This window comes from Ahaetulla prasina, chromosome 3, assembly GCF_028640845.1.
Source record: "Ahaetulla prasina isolate Xishuangbanna chromosome 3, ASM2864084v1, whole genome shotgun sequence".
In the NCBI taxonomy this organism is placed as follows: Eukaryota; Metazoa; Chordata; class Lepidosauria; order Squamata; family Colubridae; genus Ahaetulla; species Ahaetulla prasina.
The window spans coordinates 142730028-142756851 of NC_080541.1; the positions used below are offsets into that span (position 1 = coordinate 142730028).

Here is a 26824-nt window from a genome sequence, read left to right on the forward strand (position 1 = left end):
CAAATAAAAATATGGAAAATAGTTAACCAGACTAGTTGGCCTTCTTTCTTTTAGTGTAATGTTTGAATCCAGACTTCCTGCTTGCTTCTGCTAAACAGATTAAATTTGTGTTTATAGTAAATTCTGGATTACTATTCTAGCTTCTAAAGAGAGCAACAAGAGAGAGCAACAGACTAATAATCTCATGTTAGACTAAACAAAGCATTTTTAATTTCTTTAGTTGTTTGTACTAGAAATAAGAGCCAAGCAGGAATGAGTAACCTTAGTCCCATTAGAATCCTGCTTGCTTACAATAATCCAGGATTTAATAAATTCAGGGTTCACCAATTGCTCCAGTTTTCTTAGCTTTCTTTCCAAAACTGGTTCATCATTTCAGCATTTGGAATGAACGTGTCCTACAGATCGGCATTCTATTCATATTAAAGCAGCTTGTGGCAAAGAGAGTGAAGATCAAATTACAAATTTCCTTTCATCCACTTTGATACAACAGAATGATTGCTGGAATATTACCAGGAGAAAATGAAAAAGCCGTTAGCGACAGTGGTGATTAATTACTAAGTTTGCAATCTGATCTTGCTTTCTCCAAGCTTGATTCAAGTAATCTAATTAGTTATCATTCTCTCTTTTATAAAAAAAAAAAAGTCAACTTTTTTTTAAAGAAGTCAAGCTACCATAATATATTAGACCTAATGAAGCAAAGAAGTAATACATTATTGCAATTACTACAATTTACTAATTAAATAGAAGTTTTAACATTCTTTTTTTAAATTATGGAAGTAATTAAGTCGTATTTCATACCTTCACATACTCCAAAGCTGGATCCATAGTATTCTGGTCTCTGAAAAAAAGTAGCAGTATGTTAGCCAGTATAATCATTTTGTGTAATTTAAAACAAAATCTGTTTTATTTTGTTACTCCTCTTTTATTGTCTCTTTTAAAGGAGAGCGATTTAAATCAGGGGAAACAGGATGGAAAGGCAGATTAATTTCTGGCCCTTTTCTAACATCAGAATCCCAATGCAACATTTGTCTAGCCCCATGATAGCGAACCTATGTCACGTGTGCCAGAGGTGGCATGCAGAGCCCTCTCTGTGAGCACGCACACCGTCATCAGCTGCTCTTCTGGTTTCCAGTGCATGCATGAGCGCTGGCCACTTGATCTTTGCGCATGCTGGAGCCCCGGAAACCCAAAGACCATCTGAGTGGTGCAGTATGCACACCAGCCAGCTGGTCTTCGAGTATCCGGGGTTGCATACACACGCGTGTTTGGGCACTCGGTTTGGGCACTCAGTTTGGGCACTTGGTCAGTGGTGGGTTGCTACCAGTTCTCCCTAGTTCAGGAGAGCCGGTAGCGGAGATGTTGATGTGAGAGTGAACCGGTTCACTCTGACCGTCATCTGGGCCCTCCTGCCCGCCCCTGCGCTATACCTACCTTTATTCCTTCATTTTTAGCCCAGCTGAAAGGTGCGGCAGAGCGGATTGCCATGCCTCAGCTGTTCTGAAATTCAATGCGCTTGCAGAAAGCGCAGGTTTGGTGTGTGTGTGAGCGAATCGAGCACATGCGCGCCAATCGCGCGTGAAGCGTGTGCGTGAAGCGAACCGGTGGTAACACCGGTTGGAACCCACCACTGCATTCGGTGCCAGAAAGGTTCGCTATCACTGGTCTAGCCCCTTGGTCTTGAACAACTACTGCTTTAATTTGACTTTCAGTTTGCATCTAGAAAAAGTTCTAGATTGAATTCACACATCTTATGAAACCATAATGTAGTTTCCTGTGCAGCTCTTACCATAATGGTTTATAAATATGATCCATGCCTTAACATTATTATTCCCTATCAAATAAATATGATAAAATAAATCATTTTTATTATAAGATCCAATCCAAGCCTTGTGTCATGGCAATATTTAGAGATATAATTAATCAGAATATTGACAATATATAGCACTGGCTCTTTTCCAGCTATTCAGCAAACATGGGATGAGCTATCAACCCAGCAAAAATTAGTATTATAAAAAAACTAAACTCACAATGGATTACTTATCCATAGCAGTGGCGCAATTTATAAAATGCTAGTAGTTTCTAACAATAATAATTATAAGAATGGATGTATGGGAATATCTGAGCAATATTACCTCCCAGAAACATCTGCTCTAAAGGACTGTAATCTTCCTACAGAGCATTACTGAATACCATAAACATTCTATTCATTAAGAAAATATTTTAAAAGCGCAAAATGCCATATTTATAATATTAATGGTACATGTCTGAAATGGTAGGAAGTATGATTGGGTTTCGAATAGGAAAAAAAATAGCTTGCTTCATTGAGTAGGCATACAGTATCATTCTCCCCAGATGTGAGTGAAAAGAAATTATTTCTATCCATCCCATGTTCCCCCCCAAAAATGATTGGAAGACAGATTTTAAAAGCACTTTTATCAATTGGGATGAATGAATAAGAGAGGAATTGAATCATTAGCTTTTATTTTTTAAGCAGTAATTTAAATAATACTGAATTCTCTAATAAGGCTTTTGAAAGACATAGCATATGAAGGCAAATGAACAGACTTTTAATGGAAAATACAGAATTACTCCTTAGTTTTAGAATAAAATAACAAATTAGATGTTATTAAAAAGTACAGATATAGGGGTGATATTGTGCTCTATTATTATAGGGGTTCAAATTACTTTCCAGGTTTAATACTGTACTGAATAGAAGTTGATTTTCTATTAAATCACTCTGAATAAAGCATTATTTAGATAACTTCAGAATAGCTTTGGGGAGGTGACTCCAAAATTAAACAATATATTGTACATAAACTTTATTATAAATTAATTAGATATAATTCACATATGCTATAGTAAGAATGAAAAAAATCAGATATGAACTTTTTTCTATTTTCCCCAAGTTCTTCTAATGATAATAGAGCCTAACTTTGAACTCTCATAATTTCTTACCACTAGCTATGCCAATCTGAGTGGATGGGCACTTAAAATCTACAGAAGTCTGAAGACCACCAGATTCCTTCTCCTACTACTGTCCTTAGGGACTAACAAACATACACTATAAACCATAATAAAATTGTTACATTCTCAGTGTACATAAAAGAAATAGAATAGAATAGAATAGAATAGAATAGAATAGAATAGAATAGAATAGAATAGAAGGAGAGGAGAATAGAATAGAATAGAATAGAATAGAATAGAATAGAATAGAATAGAATAGAAGGAGAGGAGAATAGAATAGAATAGAATAGAATAGAAGGAGAGGAGAATAGAATAGAATAGAATAGAATTTTTTATTGGCCAAGTGTGGCTGGACACACAAGGAATTTGTCTTGGTGCATAAGCTCTCAGAGTACATAAAAGAAATAGAATAGAATAGAATAGAATAGAATAGAAGGAGAGGAGAATAGAATAGAATAGAATAGAATAGAATAGAATAGAATAGAATAGAATTTTTATTGGCCAAGTGTGATTGGACACACAAGGAATTTGTCTTGGTGCATATGCTCTCAGTGTACATAAAAGAAAAGATACATTCATCAAGGTACAACATTTACAACACAATTGATGATCAATATATCAATATAAATCATAAGGATTGCCAGCAACAAGTTATAGTCATACAGTCATAAGTGGAAAGAGATTGGTGATGGGAACTATGAAACGATTAATAGTAGTGCAGATTCAGTAAATAGTCTGACAGTGTTGAGGGAATTATTTGTTTAGCAGAGTGATGGCCTTTGGGAAAAAACTGTTCTTGTGTCTAGTTGTTCTGGTGTGCAGTGCTCTATAGCGTCGTTTTGAGGGTAGGAGTTGAAACAGTTTATGTCCAGGATGCGAGGATCTGCAAATATTTTCACGGCCCTCTTCTTGATTCGTGCAGTATACAGGTCCTCAATGGAAGGCAGGTTGGTAGCAATTATTTTTCTGCAGTTCTAATTATCCTCTGAAGTCTGTGTTTTCTTGTTGGGTTGCAGAACGGAACCAGACAGTTATAGAGGTGCAAATGACAGACTCAATAATTCCTCTGTAGAATTGGATTAGCAGCTCCTTGGGCAGTTTGAGCTTACTGAGTTGGCGCAGAAAGAACATTCTTTGTTGTCCTTTTTAATGATGTTTTGATGTTAGCTGTCCATTTGAGATCTTGCGATATGATAGAACCCAGAAATTTGAAGGTTTCTACTGTTGATACTGTGTTGTCAAGTATTGTGAGAGGTGGCATGCAGAGCCCTCTCTGTGAGCACGCACACCGTCATCAGCTGCTCTTCTGGTTTCCAGTGCATGCATGAGCGCTGGCCACTTGATCTTTGCGCATGCTGGAGCCCAGGCAAAGACCATCTGAGGTGCAGTATGCACACCAGCCAGCTGGTCTTGAGTATCCGAGGTTGCGTACACGCGTGTTTGGGCACTCGGTTTGGGCACTCAGTTTGGGCACTTGGTCAGTGGTGGATTGCTACCAGTTCTCCCTGGTTCGGGAGAGACGGTAGTGGAGATGTTGATGTGACAGCAAACCGGTTTGCTCCGAATGTCATCTGGGCCCTCCTGCCCGCTCCTGCGCTATACCTACCTTTATTCCTTTCTTTTTAACCCACCTGAAAGGCGCGGCAGAGCGGATTGCAATGCCTCAGCTGTTCTGAAATTCAATGCGCTTGCAGAAAGCGCGGGTTTGGTGTGTGTGTGAGCGATCGAGCACATGCGGCATGTCAGCAGCGTAAGCGTGTGCGTGAAGCGAACCGGTGGTAACACCGGTTGGAACCCACCACTGCATTCGGTGCCAGAAAGGTTCGCTATCACTGGTCTAGCCCCTTGGTCTTGAACAACTACTGCTTTAATTTGACTTTCAGTTTGCATCTAGAAAAAGTTCTAGATTGAATTCACACATCTTATGAAACCATAATGTAGTTTCCTGTGCAGCTCTTACCATAATGGTTTATAAATATGATCCATGCCTTAACATTATTATTCCCTATCAAATAAATATGATAAAATAAATCATTTTTATTATAAGATCCAATCCAAGCCTTGTGTCATGGCAATATTTAGAGATATAATTAATCAGAATATTGACAATGTATAGCACTGGCTCTTTTCCAGCTATTCAGCAAACATGGGATGAGCTATCAACCCAGCAAAAATTAGTATTATAAAAAAACTAAACTCACAATGGATTACTTATCCATAGCAGTGGCACAATTTATAAAATGCTAGTAGTTTCTAACAATAATAATTATAAGAATGGATGTATGGGAATATCTGAGCAATATTACCTCCCAGAAACATCTGCTCTAAAGGACTGTAATCTTCCTACAGAGCATTACTGAATACCATAAACATTCTATTCATTAAGAAAATATTTTAAAAGCGCAAAATGCCATATTTATAATATTAATGGTACATGTCTGAAATGGTAGGAAGTATGATTGGGTTTCGAATAGAAAAAAAATAGCTTGCTTCATTGAGTAGGCATACAGTATCATTCTCCCCAGATGTGAGTGAAAAGAAATTATTTCTATCCATCCACATGTTCCCCCCCAAAAATGATTGGAAGACAGATTTTAAAAGCACTTTTATCAATTGGGATGAATGAATAAGAGAGGAATTGAATCATTAGAGAGACAATGAAAACTGCTTTTATTTTTTAAGCAGTAATTTAAATAATACTGAATTCTCTAATAAGGCTTTTGAAAGACATAGCATATGAAGGCAAATGAACAGACTTTTAATGGAAAATACAGAATTACTCCTTAGTTTTAAAATAAAATAACAAATTAGATGTTATTAAAAAGTACAGATATAGGGGTGATATTGTGCTCTATTATTATAGGGGTTCAAATTACTTTCCAGGTTTAATACTGTACTGAATAGAAGTTGATTTTCTATTAAATCACTCTGAATAAAGCATTATTTAGATAACTTCAGAATAGCTTTGGGGAGATGACTCCAAAATTAAACAATATATTGTACATAAACTTTATTATAAATTAATTAGATATAATTCACATATGCTATAGTAAGAATGAAAAAAATCAGATATGAACTTTTTTCTATTTTCCCCAAGTTCTTCTAATGATAATAGAGCCTAACTTTGAACTCTCATAATTTCTTACCACTAGCTATGCCAATCTGAGTGGATGGGCACTTAAAATCTACAAAAGTCTGAAGACCACCAGATTCCTTCTCCTACTACTGTCCTTAGGGACTAACAAACATACACTATAAACCATAATAAAATTGTTAGTGTTTAATGTTACAAGTTTAATGTTACAAGGGGGATGCGGTGGCTCAGGAGATAGGACGTTGAGCTTCTTGATTGAAAGGTCGGCAGCTCGGTGGTTCGAATCCCTAGTGCTGCCATGTAACGGGGTGAGCTCCCGTTACTTGTCCCAGCTTCTGCCAATCTAGCAGTTTCGAAAGCACGTAAAAATGCAAGTAGAAAAAATAGGGACCACCTCTGGTGGGAAGGTAACAGCATTCCGCGCACCTTTGGCATTGAGTCATGCCAGCGACATGACCATGGAGATGTCTTTGGACAGTGCTGGCTCTTCGCCTTTGAAATGGAGATGAGTACCACCCCCTAGAGTTGGCAACGACTAGCACGTATGTGCGAGGGGAACCTTTACCTTTACCTTAATGTTACAAGGGTCTTTATTTTTCTACGTGTGTCTCCCTGCCCTCTCCTATGAAGATAACACCAAGTATCTGATGAAAAAGAATAGTCCTTATGATCTTGTGCTGAATGTCTTAGTTTTTTTTTAATATACATTGTTTTTGTTAACTGATTAATCTGGCTGTTCCACTGGAAAAAGTTTTTGGTGGTGCTGAATGACAAGCACCATCAGCCCCACTCCGGTAGCTTCAAACAGGATATTTATTAAGTTAATCTTGTGCTAGCAATTCAATATCCAACTTCAGGAGACATAACTTTGGAACTAATCAGACTAGGAACCTCTGTCTATTGTTGGAAATCAGATTCTTTTGAACTCTGTGAACTCTACAAACCGGAGGTCTAATTCATATGTTCACCAGAGATGACAAAATCACCCCTATCTTCAGCAATTAATGCAGATAACACTTGGGTCACATATCAGTACTGCTGGGAGAAAGAAAGAGAACAAAAGAAGGAAGCAGGCTACAAAACAATGGCTTACACCAGATTTGATACAGGACAGTCACGATATCTGCACTCATCAAACCAGAGTTAAGGGAGCTCAGAACATGGAGGCAGTTTGTATCTCTCTATTAAGAAAAACAAACAGTAGGGGTTCAACTTGCTAAACTAAACAGTTCGTTATCTATTGTGAAATCTTAACCAGCATAGTTCCAGAAGTGGGTTTCAGCAGGTTCTGACCAGTTCTGGAGAATCGGTAGCGGAAATTTTGAGTAGTTCTGAGAACCGATAAATACCAGCTCTGACTGGCCCTGCCCCCATCTATTCCCTGCCTCCGGAGTCCCAGCTGATCAGGAGGAAATGGGGATTTTGCAGTAACCTTCCCCTGCCACTGGTTGGGTCTTTCCCAATCAAGCTTTTTCCAGTTGCAAGCAGTGGACAATGAACCTGGGAAAATGTGTTTCATACACTTCTAGAAGGCAAAACAAACCTCACAATCTCCAAACCTGCGTTGGACATCAGAAGGCAAAAGGGGGCATTTTTGTCATAAATGCCACCATTGCATGTGTTGTCATAATTTTTGATGAAGGCTTCATTTGCTGTGGACACCTACATCAACACCAATCAGAACAATATAATAACTTTCAATAACTTAACAATAATTTTCATTGACACATGTATTTTTATGAACTTGGGAACAAGTCATCTGAGGAAAAAAAAAATTCACAAAGCTCATAGTGCGAGTTCTCCACCCTTGTTGAGCTGATGGGTACATTCAAAATTTTAAAATCAGGTTCTCTCAGACAATGGCTATAGCAAGGGTGCTAAAGTGGTGGTCCTTGGGCCGGATGTGTTACATGCAGGCCATGCCCGCCCCATCTCCACAAAGGGGAAAAACGTCATGAAACGTCACATTATGGCAACATGACACGGTGAGATTTTAACATCCGTGGGCTATAGGTTTGCTGATACCCACAATCACTATCAGCATGATTAGTCAGAAAACATCAATTACTATCTTCTCCGCTTCACACAAGATATTCTCTGCTTTATCGTTTTTCTGAGCAAATGGACACCCTTCCAAACAAAGCACCGGACTGTAACTCCATAATTCTAAATTTCTAAGAGAATTCATAAAGCTTATTTGTGGCTCAGCTGCATTCTTGAAAATAAAGAAGCTGGCTGCTTATTTTGTAGCACGCAGGCTTTCTGCTGAAAATCAAAAGAATTTGTTTTAAAATTCAAAAAGAGTGGGCAGGGAGTCTGGGTGGTATCAAAAGAAGGGCCTGTAGCACATTAGGAACCCTGGTTGTAGTTAAAATACTGTCTAACACTATTTTTTGTTTCTTTTGATAAAGAGAGATTCTAAAGAGTTCCATAAATAATAAAGCTTTTGCAATTTCACACTCTTTGTGTGTGTGTGTGTGTGTGTGTGTGTGTGTGTGTGTGTGTGTGTGCGCCCTTCATCCACCCCTTATCCCCTTTTTCCTTTGCAAGATGTCTGGTTACAGGTTCTTTTCTGCAGATGAAAACACTATATCTTTTAAGATTAGCAATTGCCCTTCTCTCAATTATTTTGCACATACATATGCAGGCCAACCCAGAAAGCCAACAAAGCGAACTGCAAATGTTGCTCTTTTCATCAGTTCTAATTAACATTTATGAGGCCGCCAGCAATAAACCTACAGGATTATAACTCTGCTCAAACACAGCTGCACAGGAGTCCTCTTACATCAATTGTAGCTGAAAGCTTGTCTCACCACCTTAATCAGCTGCTTTTCATCTGGTGTTATAAAGTTCCTAGTTTGAAGATGTTTGCCTTCCTGGAGAACCCCCAAGTCATTCCTCTTTTTCTCATCTCTAGCGCTGTTTGCTTACAGGCTCTTTCCTGTAACCGCCAAAGGATAACTTCCACTGATACATGATGAAAATCAACTAACCCAGCAGTGTCACAAGTGCTGACTCTGCATGACTGTTTGGCTTCCCAGTGATCAGATAAGCCCAATTCTCATGTCAACAAAGGGCCATTTGATGTAGCTCATTAGCATTGGAAAGAAAAAGTGGTTTCATCCTTCAGAAGATAAGAGAACTAGGGTAACAAAAAGCAACTTCCCATCTAAAAGAAATGTTAACTTCTGGACATATCTGGTTCCTACCCATAAGCACTAAAATAGAAACATGTACACATTAGGTCAGGGGTCAGCAACCTTAAACACTCAAAGAGTCACAAAGGTTCTAACCGGAAGCCCCCCCCCCCCCCGTTCAATTCTGGAGCCGACCAGAAGTCCGCTTCTCCCACCATAGAGTCTCCTCCTAGCGCGGCATCCTTTTTCCTCTACCTGTCCTAACTGAAACCCCTATCAATTGTGGAGCTGACCAGAAAACCTGCCCCTCTTGCCATAGAGTCACTTCCTGGTGCGCCATGCTTTTCCTCCCCATAACTGGAAGCTCCTCTCAAAATTGTGGCTGTGACAGGGAGCCACAGCAGAGGGATGAAAGAGCCACTTGCGGCTCCAGAGCCACAGATTGCTGAACCCTGCACTACGGGTAAAATAAGCCAGTTGTAAATGTGTTATCTTTAGCATAATAATATTCTGAAACACCTATTTATAAGTGGCATTTTACCATCAAATAACTGAACTTTATTTGTAGAAATTTATGGAGGGTTTCTATTGTTAATCCACCCAATATTTTCCCATCATGCAGTCTATCTTTTTTTTTTTATGCCAGAAAAAAAATCCATTCTAGTGGAACGATGGAGTAGCACTACAGTGACTTTTAACTAAATTTATCTGGGCTACTAAAGCTAGGCTGTAAAAATGCAGACAATCACTATATGGCAGATCATTGGATAAGCTCTGAAAGTACTCTGAGATTCACACATACAATATTACTTTTAATAAAGGCCATTGGTAGAAGAAACAACAATGTGGTTATCATTCTCCACTCTGTTCTTGACATTCATTGGTAAAACTTTAAGATCTTGGATCAGCATGGAGTCCCTGATTATCAGAATCCAGATGAGGTGGGGGGAGGGGAGACACAACATCAGAATTGATGATCACCATATGCCCAACCAATTGCTTTACAGTGTTACTGAAATCTGGGAAGAAACTTTAAGATTGGCCATTCAAGGGCTACAAAGGAAACCCTACACCAGTGATGGCTAACATTTTTGCCATCGTGTGCCAGGAAGGGGGGCAAGGGGGGTTGCGTGCACGCGTGCCCACACCCATATTCTATGCTCCCCACACCTGCGTATGCGGTCCCACCGGAAGTTGGCAAATGGGCCGTTTCTGGCCTCCGGAGGGCCTCCGGGGGATGGGGAAGATCATTTTCACCTTCCCCAGACTCCTAAAAAGGCTCTGGAGCCAGGTGAGAGAGAAAAACGGGCCTTTCCCACTCCCCCCCCAAGGCCCTCCAGAGGCAGGAAACAGCCTGTTTTCCTACTTCTGGTAGGCCCAAAAGACCCTAAAATCAGGTGCTGACCTCGCGTGCCCACTTGTTGTGTCTGCGCCCCCCAAGCCGGCCCTGCTGCCAGAAAGTGACTTGGAAAGTGAGGGGGAAGGGCTGTCAGGACTTACCTCAGGAGCCAGAAACAGGCCAGGTGGAAGAAATAATGAGGCCTCCATCCCCTGACTCTTCCCCCCCCAGGCCACGCCTGCAGACCCAGCTGACAGCAATCAGATTTGGTTGAATCCTAGGTTTCGTAGGCAGGAGAGGAGGGAACAAGAGAAGCAAGGGTGGGGCAGGCCTAGGAAGTGCTGAGTCATGGAGCCACACCCCACAGGATATAAAAGGCAGCAAGAGCTGGTGCTCTTTGCAACAGGCAAATCCACTGATTGACTAGAGTTGAAGTTTGTGACTTACCAGCATCATGGAAGATAACGAGGGCTCTTGGCAGTTGCTGGCTCTTTTGCCGCCAGAGCTGATAGTGCCGGCTAATTAAGCCATCATTCAGACAGAGGCGGAGGAGGACAGAACACCACTGATATGGCTACGCAGGTAGCACGCGTGCCACAGGTTTGCCTTCAGGACCCTACACCATTGTGACCGCAAATCAGCTGCTAACAGAACCTACTGAAGAACACTGGACCATGAAGCCTCTACCGGCTTTGAAGACAGGAGTCACCAAAAACTAATAGATAGCCATTCCAGACAACTGGATGGTCATTTGTCTGGAATGATATAGGATTTCCTGCTTGAGCACAGGGTTGAACTAGAAGACCTCCAAGGTCCCTTCCATAGAAAAGGGTCCAAGGTCCCTGTTAATAGAAAACCATGAATGGCATCACAGAATAACACCCACCATTACTACAAGGATAGACTTACAGTGCCCCCATTGTACTAAACTCTATGCTTCCAGACTGGCAGGGCAGAGTCACCTCTATATCCACAGTGAATGGATAGAATAGAATGGCTATTTTATATAGAATGTGTATGTTGAGAAGACTTGGGCCGCACCCAAAGTGCGGGATATATAATATCATTGGGATATGCAATCAGGGCTTCAAATAGTGGCATGCTATGGCAAGATTACAAAATAAGATCCAAGCCTTTGCCTGAATAGCTTTGGCTATTGGGTGGTTTCAGCATTCTAATCAATCAATCAATCAATCAATCAATTAACAATCAATCACTTCTACCTTCTACTAGGGAAAAGAGTTATCATTAGGGTTAGCTACATTATTAGCTGCTTATGCTGTGTTTTTTTTAATGCAGTGTTAAACCTGAACATTCAGCCCTGTATTTGAAATATTAATTGGTCCAATAAAGCAACATCTTAGCACTTTCAAAATGGATGTAGTGCAGTTGACCAATTTAATGTGGAATTCTGGGAATGGTCCTTCAACTGGAGAAGACTAGAAATAGGATAAGGAAGAGCATTGAATGAGGAACCTACTGCACACTTATTTGGATGCATTACTCAGTTCAGTGGAATTTATTGTTAAGTATGTGCACATAAATAATTCTACATTTGGCTTAACTTGGCTAACTATTTTAGGGAAGAGAATGATTACATCAGTACAGCAATATATTAAGGTCACAATTTAATCAAGGTTGATTTCAAAAAGTTTCAAATGTTCAGCTCTACACAGGTAGTCCTCAACTTACAAGCAGTTGATTAGGGACTGTTTGAAGTTCCTCTCCGTGGTCCCACATGACTGCATTTTTGGCACTTGGCAAGCAGCCCACCTTTATGGCTGTTTGCGGCATCCCAAAGTCACATGACCACGATTTACATTTTTTGCCAGAAACCAGTGTTTACTGACAGCTATAAAAAGGTCCAATTAAAAAAAATTCCAATAATTTTTTTTTAAAGGTCATAAAAGTGGGTCTGGTCACATGATGATCCACCTTACAATAGTCATTACTTACAACTGAAATGATGGTCATAAGTAGAGCACTACCTGCAGTTAAAATGTTTTGCATAACTAAATATTTTAAAATGATGTTAATAAGACAAATCCATGCTTTAAGTCTTTACTTATTAAACCTATTGTAGCTTCCACTTTATTATAATAATCTCGGCACTACTGTAGCCCAATCATTCGCATTTGATATTTAATAGCCTTCCCAATGCAGCTAATTTTTTTTAAGGGTAAAAGCCATCTCCCATAGATGTCGTTGTGATTCCTCCTCACCTCACTCTTAACTGCCTGGAACGTCACCGATGGACTCCAATGAATTAGCAAACCTCCTTTGAATAAGATTTAAATACACGTATCTCATTTCCTTACAATGCACTTCTGACATTTACACATTTGCAGGTTCATTTCTTTAAATCTATCAATCCCATTTGAAAAGTACAGATATTTTACCTAGGCTCAGAGCCATCTCTGCGCATCAGCCATCAATGTTGGTGCTTTGAGTTTTACATTACATACTTATAGATAAAGCAGGTGTGAGAGGTTTCCAGTTTAAGATCACTGCATTCATATTTGAAAACTTAAATACATCACGATACAGGTCTGGACATAATGTCAAATCAGTTTTCCTGGAATATTGTTGTCCATGTGAGCACAAGGGCACATGGAAAGTCAAATCCACTTATGTCTGTTTCAAGAATAGAGGAACCAAAGATTTATTAGAACAACTAGGTTACTTATTTAGTTGCTGTTTTTTAAATGGTTAAGACTGAGAACAAGAGCCGGAACACTATGGGCAGCTGTGGGCTGCTACGGATTCGCCTGGATTTGCGAGACGTTATGGCCAGTTTAGAGAACCTCCAAATCCCACCCCTGGCTGGCCCCTCCCACCCCGCCCCTCCACGTGGCCTCCACGTGGCCCATTTTGGATGCAAGGTAAGTGCATGGCCTGCTTGGAGGCTCAGGGAGGGGGAAAAACAGGCCTCCCAGAAGTTCTGGAAGGCCGGAAATGGCCCCTGGAGCCTGGGGGTGGGAGACAGTTTTCGCCCTCCCAGATGCTTGAGGAAAGCCTCCGGAGCCTGGGGAAGGTGAAAATGCCTCCCCCCCACACCATGGTGCAAGAGGCCAACTACGCCACGTCCACCATAGCCACGCCCACTCAGCAGCCGGGCAGAGAACCCATTGCTGAAATTTTTGAAGCCCACCCCTGACGATGGGGATAGAAAGTGCCATGATGCTATGCAGATTTTACACGAACAAAACCTTCAATTCCCCAGAAAAAAACATTTCCATCTTTCTCTTGCTATTCTTCATTTCAAGCAAAAAAGGTGGAGGCCATCAAAAGTCAGAATAAGAACTGTTCTTCCAGAGAAGTCATGTGGTGGCTCCTGTCTCCTGCCTGGTTTTTCTGACCTGAATCTTATTATGTAGAATCTTCCTCAAGTTGAACTCGTCTCCTGGTAACTGCTTGGATAACTCCTTGTCCGTTTTGTCTGCAAAAATATGGCAGTGGTTGCTGCTATTTTCCTCCAGGATGTTTTTCCAGCTTTACACTTTAGCCTGTAGCTTGGAGATTTCCTAATCAGCTCCCAATCAAATCTGTCCCTGCTTAACTTGTCTGAAAATCAACCTTTGAGCAAACTACAATGGTTAGCAAATATCTTCTCAAACCATCAACATCAGAGTGCTAGTTCCTCTTTGCACATTGAGACTACCTGGAAAAGAACCTTTGCAGTGTGTCTATATGCAGATACAATGCTCAACAGTTGTAATTGATTCACAGAAGAAGAAAAAATTCAGCTCAAAACTGGATTTGTCATGCATGAAGAACTAATCATCAAACCATTAGTGAAGTCGAACTGAATTTGAGTTTTCATGGCATTTCTGGAACTTTTGCGGCATTTCCCAAATTGTTAAGGGAAACACATTAGAATTCAATCCAAAAGTAAACCCAAAAAGGTCAAAAGGGTATCTTCTCGATCCACCCCACAAGAATGTTGGTACGTGACTCTCTATGAGCAATACTATACCAGTCTCTACTGTGTGCATAAAACTAATTTCTGCATCTTTCAGACAAAATTATCCAATTTTTGTTCTCAAATGACAGTGAGGGGTTTCAAACACTAAAAGGCAAAGAAAAAAAAATAGTCATAATTTCTGTATCTGAGCAGCATTAGGACCATTGCTTAAAACAATAAAAAATCCTTCTACTATTCCAGTTCCCCTTCCTTCTCACTTTTTCTAATGGATATGACATTGGATGGAGCCCACCATGCAATCATGATCTTCTGTGCCGTCAATGTCCAAAACCTGTAACCACAGTTGGTTTCGAGCTTGCTTTGGCAGAAGATAGGAGTTTTGTGGTCGCTTTTGTTTGGATGGGTGGCTATATAAATTAATTAGATAAATAAATTTAGGTTTAGCTTCTTTGGATGTCATACTCTTCTTGGAAAGTTATCTTCTGAATTCATCAGCCCAAGAAGGATGGATACAATAATTCAACTGAGTTAACATTACAGGGGTGATTAGATTGTGCAATCTACTAGATGGAGGAGGTATGGAGAATGGAGAAGAAAAAGAGGAAGACCATATACTTCAGGGTGTGCTTGCGCAAGGCAAGGGAGAGAACAGGGAAAAGAGAATTAGCACCATTGCTCAAAAAAAGAAAGGTAGGGAACTGAAGGCACAGAAAGTTATTGCAATAGGCAAGGATATCCCCCAAACTCTTGTTTCTGGGGATTTTGAGATGTTTATATTTACATAAATTACCTATATTTTTGCTCTGCTTAACTCTCATTAAATCAAGGCCAGTTTGAAGTAGTCAACAGGCTAGCAACCGGAAGTATGTGTATCTAGTCCTACCTTAGACATGAAGCCAGCTAGGTGACCACAGGGACTTGTCCAGGCAGCCACCAAGAGTCAATATTGAAGATTGTGTGTTTGTCTGCCTGCCTGCCTGTTTGTCTCTGTGTGTGCAGTTGAAGTATTTTGCTGCTTTCAACAAGTTTGCCCCCGTCATATTTGGCATTATGTAAATTCCTGTGTATATCCCGAAGCAAAGGCAGAAGTCCATGGGGTGGACTTCTGAATATGTTACATCTATTGTTTATAATTGCCTTTCCTCTAAGAGTTCAAAGTAGTCCTTGAGTTACTACTATATTTGAGCAGTTGGGCAATTACAGTTGTAAGTTGTGACAGTTGTAAAGTAAGTCACTATGCAACAGGACCGGATATTACGGCTTTTCTCATAGGGGTCATTAAATGAACACTTAGTCCCTTAAACAAACCCATTGTTAGCTAAAGGCTGATAGAGCTGTTGTAATTTGTGGTTGTATGACCATAGGGTGCTGCAAATGGCTGTAAATGCAGGCCGGTTATCGAGTGCGGAGGGGCGTGACATTGAAACTTCGAAACTGGATCATAAGTAGCTTTTGGTGGGGGGTTGTTGTAATTTTGAACAGATGCAGAGTAATCGGTGCTAAGTCAAGGACTATCTGTAGGGTAAATTGGGAGATGCTTCCCTTTATCTTACATCCACACTTTTCTAAAGTGAATTGGGCAAAGGCAAAGTTACTGGTCCAAAGTCATCCTAGAAGCTGACAGCTGAAGGAGGATTTGAATCTAGTTCTTCCCAGTTCCAAAACTACTATTTACAAAAGAGTATTTGCCAGGATGCTGTATCTTGCATTATGTGAAGTTCTTAACTTCATCTGAGCTACATGTGCTCAGTTCACCCCAAAATCAGGAGCAAGGGAGTGAGTGAAAGAATTTGGTCCCCATTCAATGCTATTCCTAAACAAAATGACTAGCACCATCAAATGGATGGCAAAACCTTGAAGGTCACTTGTAATCAATTTGTGCTCCACCTTAATTCTACTACTATCCGTGCCAATTTGGATACCGTCACTGTAAAGAGCTGAAATAGCTGGAGTTTATTTACTGTTCAGTCTTCACGTGTTTCCAGTTGTACAACTTATGTGAACAAGCTAAGTCCACGTAAGGGGAGGCTGATCACACATAACTTTTAGGTGTACTGTGGTGAGAAGCCAAAGCTAATAGTTATCCACAAGAGGGTCTCTGAAATTTCTTAAAAAGAATCTTCTTAAAAAGGTGAATGTGAGCTTTTGGTGTTTTTAGCCTTTTTAGCCTTAGCCATCTCCTGGGTTGCTTGAATGTTGAGATGTTTGGTTTTTTCCTTATTCAGGATGCCGGAGGGCTGGGTTATCCCCATCGTGTAACTGAAACCATCTCCTAAATATTTATTTGGTGTCCATAAAGGTTAAATTTTGAATTTTAAAATTGCCTATATAGTATAATGGATATTATTCGGTACGTAGGTTTATTTAAAAAAAAATAATACAAAAATAAATGATAATCAGTTAAGGGAAACAACACCATGCAATATATTTATTTTGCCACATGCCACAGTCTGCTATCCGGCACAGGCAGACAGACATTTGGACCTATTTCCTTATATAATCATAAAACTTTCCAGAGCATAATCTCAAAAGGCTAATAGCAGCACTAGATGCTACTTTTTGAAATACCTAATAATGAATAATGATCTGACCAAATATCACGAGATAAGAAAGGAATGTTTAAATAATAAAAGGCACTAAAATCAGTACATTCATGCTGCCTTAAGGGTTTTTATACATTCCAGAGATCCACTTGCATTCTTATTCTTCATTTCTCTCTCCCTTTTCACATTCTTGTAATGCTAGCTAATAACTTACAAGGTTTGGGGGGGGGGGTGAACATTCACTTTTCAATTTAAGGTCACAATGTCAAAGGCAGAAATGCACAAAGATTGAAATTTAACAGAATTTGTATTCTTGAGTCATCCAGTGTACTAAACAGTGTACTGTAGTTTTACAGTACTGTAAAGGCCATTAAGGGATGTGGTGGCTCAGTGGCTAAGATGCTGAGCTTGTCGTAGTTCGAATCCCTAGTGCTGCATAACGGGGTGAGCTCCTGTTCCTTGTCCCAGCTTCTGCCAACCTAGCAGTTCGAAAGCACGTAAAAAATGCAAGTAGAAAATTAGGGATCATCTTTGGTGGGAAGGTAACAGCGTTCTGTGCGCCTTTGGTGTTTAGTCATGCCGGCCACATGACCATGGAGATGTCTTCAGACAGCACTGGCTCTTTGGCTTTGAAACGGAGATGAACACCGCCCCCTAGTGTCAGGAACAACTTACAGATATGTGTGAGGGGAATCTTTACCTTTAAAGGCCATAAACTTTGAGCAGCGCCAGTCTTCTTCAATATTGTACAGGTAGAAACAACACTCAAGTTACAGGTCACAAACAGGGTGTCTGTTTGTTTTGCCAAGGAAAAGAAGATAATCATTTCCTCCATTGTTATTAAAAAAAACAACCATCAATGGTATAAACTGTGCATGGGCTAATTTATACATATACACAGGGAAGCCCTATCATTCAGTGGAATGAAACAGCTCTTTAGGACAGTAAGTTTGTGGTGTGAAGCTCACACCAGTTGTTGGACCAGTGACATCATTATACCATGGTGCACAGCCCTCTGGAGCAGTGTATTGTCCAGATTGGCTCTATGCATCCTCTTGAATGGGCTAAAAGCTGAAGTGGGATTCAGCTGGTTCTGTCCGGTTCGGACGAGGCTTAGAAAGCTGCTTCAAAAGCTGTCCCCGCCCCCTCCGAGTCCAAATACATTATTTGCACAATGTATATGCCCAGATATTGTAGACCTCAAAACAATCATACAAGCCTTGCAAATAGACCCAATTACATTAAATCTTACAAGAGATTGTTCTGTTCAGGCTGTGCACAATCCCATTACATAACCCCCACTCCCACTCATGGTATTCTGCAAATCCCACTGCCAATATTTTCTAGAGTGTCATGGAATTTTTGAAAAAAACATACAAGTCCCATACCAATGGAAACAAGTTCATGTATTCACAATAACCCTCTGAATTTTATTAGGCTTAATACTTCTACTCGTTTTCAAAGCCAAATTTTATCACTTCGAAAGGAAATAACACTTCATTTATCAGAACTGGCCTTCCTTCTCCTATAGCAGTTGCAATGTATTTTTAAAAGTATTGCCACAAAACTAGAGAACTATTATTTGAATGGTGGCAAATCATCCGCTTCCCACACCCTTTGTCTTCTTCTAAAACAACATTAATCATGTGTAGTCTGCATGGAAATGGGATTATCGTGATCCAGCCTGAGAGCTGATTATATAGCTTATTTTTAAACATTTCCAAGAATGGGGGATTCCACAGTGTCCTTTTGATGACTCAGTAGCTGTTGGGCACTAGTGAAGTATAATCACTATAGTATATTGTGTAGCTATTTGTTCTACATTGAACTAATGAGTTCATATCTTTAAGATTCTGGGAGCGGGGGAAATTCCACGCTGAATAACATCAAAATCAAACCAAAATGAGCAAATCAAAATATTTTGCACCACGACTGGTTAATTACTGAGAGAAAGGAATCATTTTGTTAAAACAAAAGGCAGATGGCAGGGATAGAAAACTTAAATGATAATTGGTGTGACGGAAGAGAGAAGCTATAGCAACACAGATTAGGTTAGATGGCTTCCTGTTGGCATTCACTTTTCTCTGGGATGGGATATTGCATGTGTGTTTATTCGAGGGGGGGGAAGAGAGAGAGAGAGAGAGAGAGAGAGAGAGAGAGAGAAGCATGAGAGAAGCTCAGATGTTGGGATCTCCATAACATCTGTTTTTCCATGTACTCTGGAGACCAATTTATTTAATCTGATCTGAGCCTGTAAATCCTATCAGCATTACTGGTTTCTCCTATTTTTACGATATCAGTGTCTATGATGATTATAGTACTTGTCCTCCCCTCCTCCCTAAGGACTATTCACGCACCAGAATGCCAAGAGGAGTTAAGAAACTTTGAGACGTGTTTCTCAAGGTGTTTCTCAACCTTGGCAACTTTAAAATATGTGGACCTCAATTCCCAAAATTCCTCAGCCAGAACAGTGAAAGAGGCTCACTGCTTTAGAATCATAGAGCAGTCATCATGGCATGAACAATTAATTCCATTCCTTCCTTGGTACAGAAAATCCAACGATAAGGCACTCCCTGATAAATGGGTATCTAGGGATTTTCTTGAAACTCACCAGTGAGACCGACCTGACCATCTCCCAAGAAATTGCTTCTATGGTCAAAACTGGACTTAAAATTAAAATTAAATCAATGTTCAATCATGAGCTACCAGTATTTTTTTTTAACTTAAATTTAAACGGCAGTGGAAAACTACCCTTTACTGTTTTCTTTGTGACAAGCTTCCAGATATTTCTATGCATATCTCCCATAAGCACAAGGCTTATTAAACAAAACTAAATAAACAAACACTATTCTTTCAACCTTTTCTCATGGGGATTATTTTTAATACTCATTAAACCTATTTTTTAATAGAGTTCTTTATTGGCTTTATTTGATCAAAAGGTCGGCAGTTCAGCGGTTCGAATCCCTAGTGCTGCATAACAGGGTGAACTCCCGTTACTTGTCCCAGCTTCTGCCAACCTAGCAGTTCGAAAGCACGTAAAAAATGCAAGTAGAAAAATAGGGACCACCTGTGATAGGAAGGTAACAGCATTCCATGCGTCTTTGTGGCGTTTAGTCTTTTTTTTTTATTTTATTTTATTAAATTTCTATACCGCCCTTCTCCCGAAGGACTCAGGGCGGTGTACAGCCAAAATAAAACACAGAATATATACAATTAAAAGAATTTAAAATGAACTATTACTATGCGGCCGATAATTAAAACATTTAAAAATTTAAAATATTATTAAAACCCCAATTTAAAAACAACTATTTATGCCAGTCCTGCTTGAATGAATAAATATGTTTTAAGCTCACGACGAAAGGTCCGAAGATCAGGCACTTGACGTAAGCCAGGGGGAGTTCGTTCCAGAGTGTTGGTGCTCCCACAGAGAAGGCCCTACTCCGCCGACATTGTTTGGCGGATGGCACCCTGAGAAGGCCCTCTCTGTGAGAGCGTACGGGTCGGTGGGAGGCATAAGGTAGCAGCAGGCGGTCTCGTAAGTACCCAGGTCCTAAGCCATGGAGCGCTTTAAAGGTGGTAACCAGAATCTTGAAGCACACCGAAGACTACAGGAAGCCAGTGCAGACTACGGGCAGTGGTGTTACATGGGAGCCACAGCGGCTCCCGTTACCACTCGCGCAGCTGCATTCTGGACTAACTGCAGCCTCCGGGTGCACCTCAAGGCAGCCCATGTAGAGAGCATTGCAATAATCCAGCGAGGCGTAACCAGGCGTGGTGACCGTGCATAAGGCATCCCGGTCAAGGAAGGGGCGCAACTGGCGAACCAAGCGAACTTGGTAAAGGCCCTCCTGGTGGCGGCCGCCAGATGTTCATCAAGGACAGCCGACCATCCAGGAGGACGCCCAAGTTGCGAACCACCTCCTTTGGGGCCACTAACTCGCCCCAACAGTCAGCTGCGGTGCAGCTGACTGTACCGTGCCGGCATCCACAGCCACTCCGTCTTGGAGGATTGAGCTTGAGTCTGTTTCTCCCCATCCAGACCCGTCGGCTTCCAGGCACCGGGACAGCACTTGACCGCTTCGTTGGGGTGGTCCGGGGTGGAAAAGTACAGCTGAGTATCATCAGCGTACAGATGATAACTCACCCCGAAACCACTGATGACCTCACCCAGCGGCTTCATGTAGATGTTGAACAGGGTAGGCGAGAGGATCGACCCCTGCGGTACCCCCCAAGTGAGGCACCTCGTGGACGACCTCTGCCCCCCTGTCAACACCGTCTGTGACCGGTCGGAGAGATAGGAGGAGAACCACCGATAAGCGGTGCCTCCACTCCCAACCCCTCCAACCGGCGCAGCAAGATACCATGGTCGATGGTATCAAAAGCCGCTGAGAGGTCTAATAGGACCAAGGCAGAGGAACAACCCCTGTCCCTGGCCCTCAGAGGTCATCCACCAACGCGACCAAAGCCGTCTCCGTGCTGTAACGGGTCGGAAGCGGACTGGAGCAGGTCTAGATAGACAGCTTCCTCCAGGTGCGGGAAGCTGCCATGCAACCACTCTCTACAACCTTTGCTAAAGGCGAGGGTAGGAGACTGGACGATATTTACCCAAAATAGCTGGGTCCAGGGAAGGCTCCTTCAGGAGAGGTCTCACCACCGCCTCCTTCAAGGCGGTGGGGAAAGCCCCTTCAACCAAAGAAGCATTTATAATCCCCTGGAGCCAGCCTCGTGTCACTTCCTGAGCAGCCAGTACTAACCAGGAAGGGCACGGGTCCAGTAAACACGTAGTTGCATTCAACCTCCTCAGCAACCTGTCCACGTCCTCGAGCCACAGACTCAAACTCATCCCAAATAACCTCAACAAGGCGAGTCTCTGCCGCCTCGGCTGAATCATCACAATCATGATCCAAGCCATCACGAAGCTGAGCGATTTTATCGTATAGATAACCGTTAAACTCCTCAGCTCGTCCCTGCAGAGGTCATCCGTCCCTCCTGTTGAAGGAGGAACGGGTCACCAAACAGGGCGGCCGGGCGGTTATCTGCCGATGCAATGAGGGTGGAAGCGTGGGAGCGTTTCGCCTCCCTCATTGCCACTAGGTAGGTCCTAGTAAAGGACCTCACTAGTGTCGATCAGCCTCGGGCAGCTGGACCTCCAAACACTCTCTAGGCGTCTTCTCCGGCGTTTCATCTCTCTCAGCTCCCGGAGAACCAGGAGCCAATTGAGATCTCGCGGGTCAGAGGCCGCAAAGGCACGACACGGTCCAAAGCCCCAGCCGCGGCCCGTTCCCAAGCCGCAACTAGTTCTTCAGTCGTGCCGTGGGTAAGATCCTCAGGAAACGGCCCAAGCTCCGTCAGGAACCTCTCCGGGTCCATCAGGCGCCTGGGACGGAACCAACGCATCGGCTCCGCCTCCCTGCGGTGGTGAGCAGCGGTTCGAAAGTCTAGGCGAAGGAGAAATGCCAGCCATATGACCATGGAGACGTCTTCGGACAGCGCTGGCTCTTCAAAACAGAGATGAGCACCGCCCCATAGAGTCGGAAACGACTAGCACATATGTGTGAGAGGAACCTTTACCTTATTGGCCAAAGTGTGACTGGGCACAGAAAGAACTGGTCTCTGGTGCATAAGCTCTCAATGTACATACAAACTACAAACATACAGTGTACATACAAACATGAGCGCTCAGTGTACAATTTATCTACATTCTCCTTACAAGTGTGAGGCATCCCAAAGTGTAAATTATAGTTTACACCGTTACTTCTCAAGATTCAGAAACTCAGATTCTACAGTTGCAATTAAAATTGCATCAGACTTTTTGGGCAGTTGCATGACAAGTTGATTCCTGTTCAGTCTTTTCACTGCCAAGCCAGGTATTCTCCCCCAATCTAGTTAATATTTGTGCATTTGAGTTGATTTTTCTTTTTAAATTAGCCAATTTTGTTTTGTTAAATTCAGTCCAGATTTCTACTCAATTGATCCAGTTGAGTAGACACATGGTGGACTTTCATACACCTTATCATCACTTCCCAAGCTCAGATGTGCCCGCGCAATAGCTTGCAATTTTCATTACCCAGCCACTGAGAACTCTTCATGAATGTGCCAGCAGTCCTTCCAGATGCCTATGGAAGAAGCTCTAATATTAACATTATTGCCAATGCTCCGCCCCTGTATTTGATTGTGCAGCCAATTTACGCCCTTAAACTGGAGTTGCAAACCCTTTGCTCTGCTCTTGGGACACAAATATACTTTAGGAGGCGCAAATGCACCTGGCTAGGTGCAACAAATATACTTTAGGAGGTGCAAGTGGGAGACAGCAAAGAGTCAGAGTTTCTACCAGTGGAAAAAAAGCTCCATGGAATGGCAATGTTGCACATTGAAAAACAGAAAGCAAGCAATTGCTCGTCTGCCATAGCTGGAAATGGTTCAGATCAGTGGTGAAATCTAAATTTTTTTACTACTGGGTCTGTGGGCGTGGCTTGGTAGACATGGTGTGGCTTGGTGGGCGTGGCAGGGGAAGGATGCTGCAAAATCTCCATTCCCACTCCTCTCCAGGGGAAGGATACTGCAAAATCTCCATTCTCACCCCACGCTAGGGCCAGTCAGAGGTGGTATTTGCCGGTTCTCCGAACTACTCAAAATTTCTGCTGCCGGTTCTCCGAACTATTCAAAATTTCTGCTGCCGGTTCTCCAGAACCTGTCAGAACCTGCTGGATTTCACCCCTGGTTCAGATGACAGGGATGACAATGTTTAGCCCAGATTCAGAAATGGAACCAACTTCTGGTGAAAATACCTACCAGTATAATTTACAATTTAATCTCCATTTTTTACTCACCATAATGAGTAAGTTACTGTGGCTCTGGTATAGTATAGTCTTCACGAGGCTGGTAGACTAATATCCATTCTTCCATCTCAATTAAGTTTCAGGCATTCTATCAACCCAACCAGAAGTACGCATGCACACACACACACACGCACACATTCACAAACACACAATTGTGCTATTCTATTTCCTGGCTAGGTGCAACATTCAGCTGCTCCAAACAGCTGAATCATCCCTTGCAGCTGTTGCTCAACAGCTGTACAGCTTGTGTTTTCAATGCCAGGGGTTGCCAGGGCTCATCAGCCAGCACTACTGCACAGGCGAAGGGAAAGGAGAAGCCACACCCTCAAAGGGAAAGCATAGTACATCAGGCCTTTTAAATACAGGTAGCCCTCGAGTTAGGACCACAACTGAGTCCAAAATTTACGTTGCTAAATGAAACATTTTAAAGTGAGTTTTGCCCCATTTTACGACTTTTCCTCCCACAGTTCTTAAGTGAATCACTGCATTTGTTAAGTTACTAACATGGTTGTTAAATGAAACTGGCTTCGCCATTGACGCAAAATGGGGGCGGGTCACATGATCCCAGGATACTTCAACCGCTGTAAATATGAACCAGTTGCTAAGCATCTGAATTTTGATCACGTGACCATGGGGATGTTGCAACAGTCGTAGGTGTGAAAAACAGTCATGTCACCTTTTTCAGTGGCACTGTAACTTTGGGCTGTCACTAAATGAACTGTCGTAAGTCGAGGACTGCCTGTAGTAAACATGGTCCATTTGCAAATCCTCGGGCCAAATTCTTTTATGCATTTAATTTCCCCAGAAGAGAGAAAACAAAACTCTGGGTCTGCAGCAAGATACAACTTCCAGTGTGCCAAATTAAAATAAATATGATGGAATGTAAATGTTTACTATTTCAATGGCCAAACCAGAAAAAAATGTGAATTAAGCACCCATTACATGTTGCTTTTGTTTGTGTGGTGAAATGCAAAAACAAATGTTAATTCATGAAGGAAGCAAACAAAGAAAGACTGGAAGGATCACCCAAACGATAGAAAAGAGAAGAGCGTATATTATGGCACCATCAACCAGCTTGTCGTGTCCCACTCCTCCGCTGACGGCCGGGTCAGGGAAATCCGAATCAGGCGTGCCTCTGCAGCTCTGCCAAAGTCCTAGGAAAGTTCTCAAGGCAGGCAGGAGACCAGAAAGTGACTTCAGCAAGATATGTTAGACTTTGCCTGACTCAGAGAATGCCAGAAAGCAGGTCCTTTATATAGGCCATGGGGTGTGGCTCCATGACTCAGCACTTATCCAGGCCTGCCTCCTTCCTTCTGTCGCCGCCTATCAATTCTTCTGGGCGAGGTCACTCCAGTCTGCAGCTGTTGGTAATTGACCTCCCTCAGGCTCACATGCTGTGGGGGAGGGGGAGGGGTCTAGTTGCTCCGTTTGCCTGGGCATGGAGCCAGAGCTGGGGGCTGGAGGTACTTCTTCCTCCTCAGCCTGTCTGGGCATGGAGTCAGGGCTGGGGCCGGGAGGCATACTAGGACATTCCCCAGCGTTTGGAAGCAGATAAGAAGGCCCTGGCTGCGGTGAAAGCGGACGAGACACAACACAGCTGTTTAGATTGGATTTGACTTATCTGTACACCTATCAAGTCCTTCCTGAAAACATGGAATAGGCAGAGTAGTTTAATAATGTTAAAAGCATCACTGCAGAATGTATGCTGCTCCAAATAAAGCTGCCTTTTGCAACTGACTAATGGTGATTTTTGTCAATGCCAGCGGTCTTAAATGGTGCTTCTGATGTTTTGGAACTGCACCCAAGATGCATAATACAGGTAGTTCTCGACTTATGATCACAATTGAGCCCAAAATTTCTGTTGCTACGTAAGACATTTGTGAGTTTTGCCCCATTTTATGACCTTTCTTGACAGTTGTTAAGTGAATCACTCCCACTGTTAAGTTAGTATCATGGCTGTTAAGTAAAACTGGTTCCCCCATGGACTTTGCTTGTCAGAAGGTCGTACAAGGTGATTGCATGATCATTGTATGATGATTGACACTGCAACCATCATAAATATAGTCAGCTGCCAAGCATCTGAATTTTTAATCACATGGCCATGGGGATGCTGCAGCGGTCATAAGTGCAAAAAATGGTCACAAGCCACTTTTTTCAGTGCCATTGTTAACTTTGACACTAAATGAACTGTAATAAGTCGAGGATTACATATACTGTCACTTTCCTTTGCCACAGTTGTTCTACTTCTATTTTTAGGTCTTTACATTTTGTGATTTTCTCCAGTTCTCGCTCTCTTCTACCGTCTTCAGGTACTGCCACGTCCACTATCCAGACTTTTTTGGTATTTTTATCAACAATTGTTATGTCTAGGGCCGTGATGGCAAACCTATGGCCACAGATGGCACGCGGAGCCCTCTCTGTGGGCACGCAAGCGGTTGCCCAGCTCAGCTCCATTGCACATGCTTGAGCACTTCCCGCCGGCCAGCTGATTTTCACGTCTCAGCCCTGCAAGCTGGAGCTGAGCCGGAATAGCTCAGGCTGTAAAGAGCCTGTTATTAGAACACAGTGGCCTGCAATTACTGCAGGTTCAAGCCTGGCCCGAGGTTGACTCAGCCTTCCATCCTTTATAAGGTAGGTAAAATGAGGACCCAGATTGTTGGGGGGGCAATAAGTTGACTTTGTAAATATACAAATAGAATGAGACTATTGCCTTATACACTGTAAGCCGCCCTGAGTCTTCGGAGAAGGGCAGAATATAAATGTAAAAAAAAAAAAAAAAAATAAGCGTGCAGGTGGGGGGGGGCTACCTTTCTCCTCACTTCCTGCTGCCCCTGCCTTCCCAGATCTGTGGAAATGCCCCTCCCAGCGCTGTTTTGGAAGGTGAGGTTTTTTTTCTCCTCCCAGCCGTTTTGGGAGGCAAGGCTCCCCCCCCCCCCGTGCTGTTTTGGGATGTGAGGCCAAAAGGGGGGGGTCACACACGCAT

At 42.2% G+C, this 26824-nt stretch overlaps 1 protein-coding gene across 2 annotated transcripts in view; it reads right to left on the reverse strand.

Moving 5' to 3' along the window:
• The window catches only part of BCAR3 (BCAR3 adaptor protein, NSP family member), a 110819-nt gene that overhangs the window by 65055 nt on the left and 18940 nt on the right, over positions 1 to 26824 (reverse strand). For both annotated transcript variants that reach the window (XM_058175949.1, XM_058175948.1), the window contains exon 3: positions 799 to 838. In XM_058175949.1, coding sequence (XP_058031932.1) covers positions 799 to 838 — 40 coding nt within the window. The remainder of the gene's footprint in view (positions 1 to 798; positions 839 to 26824) is intronic.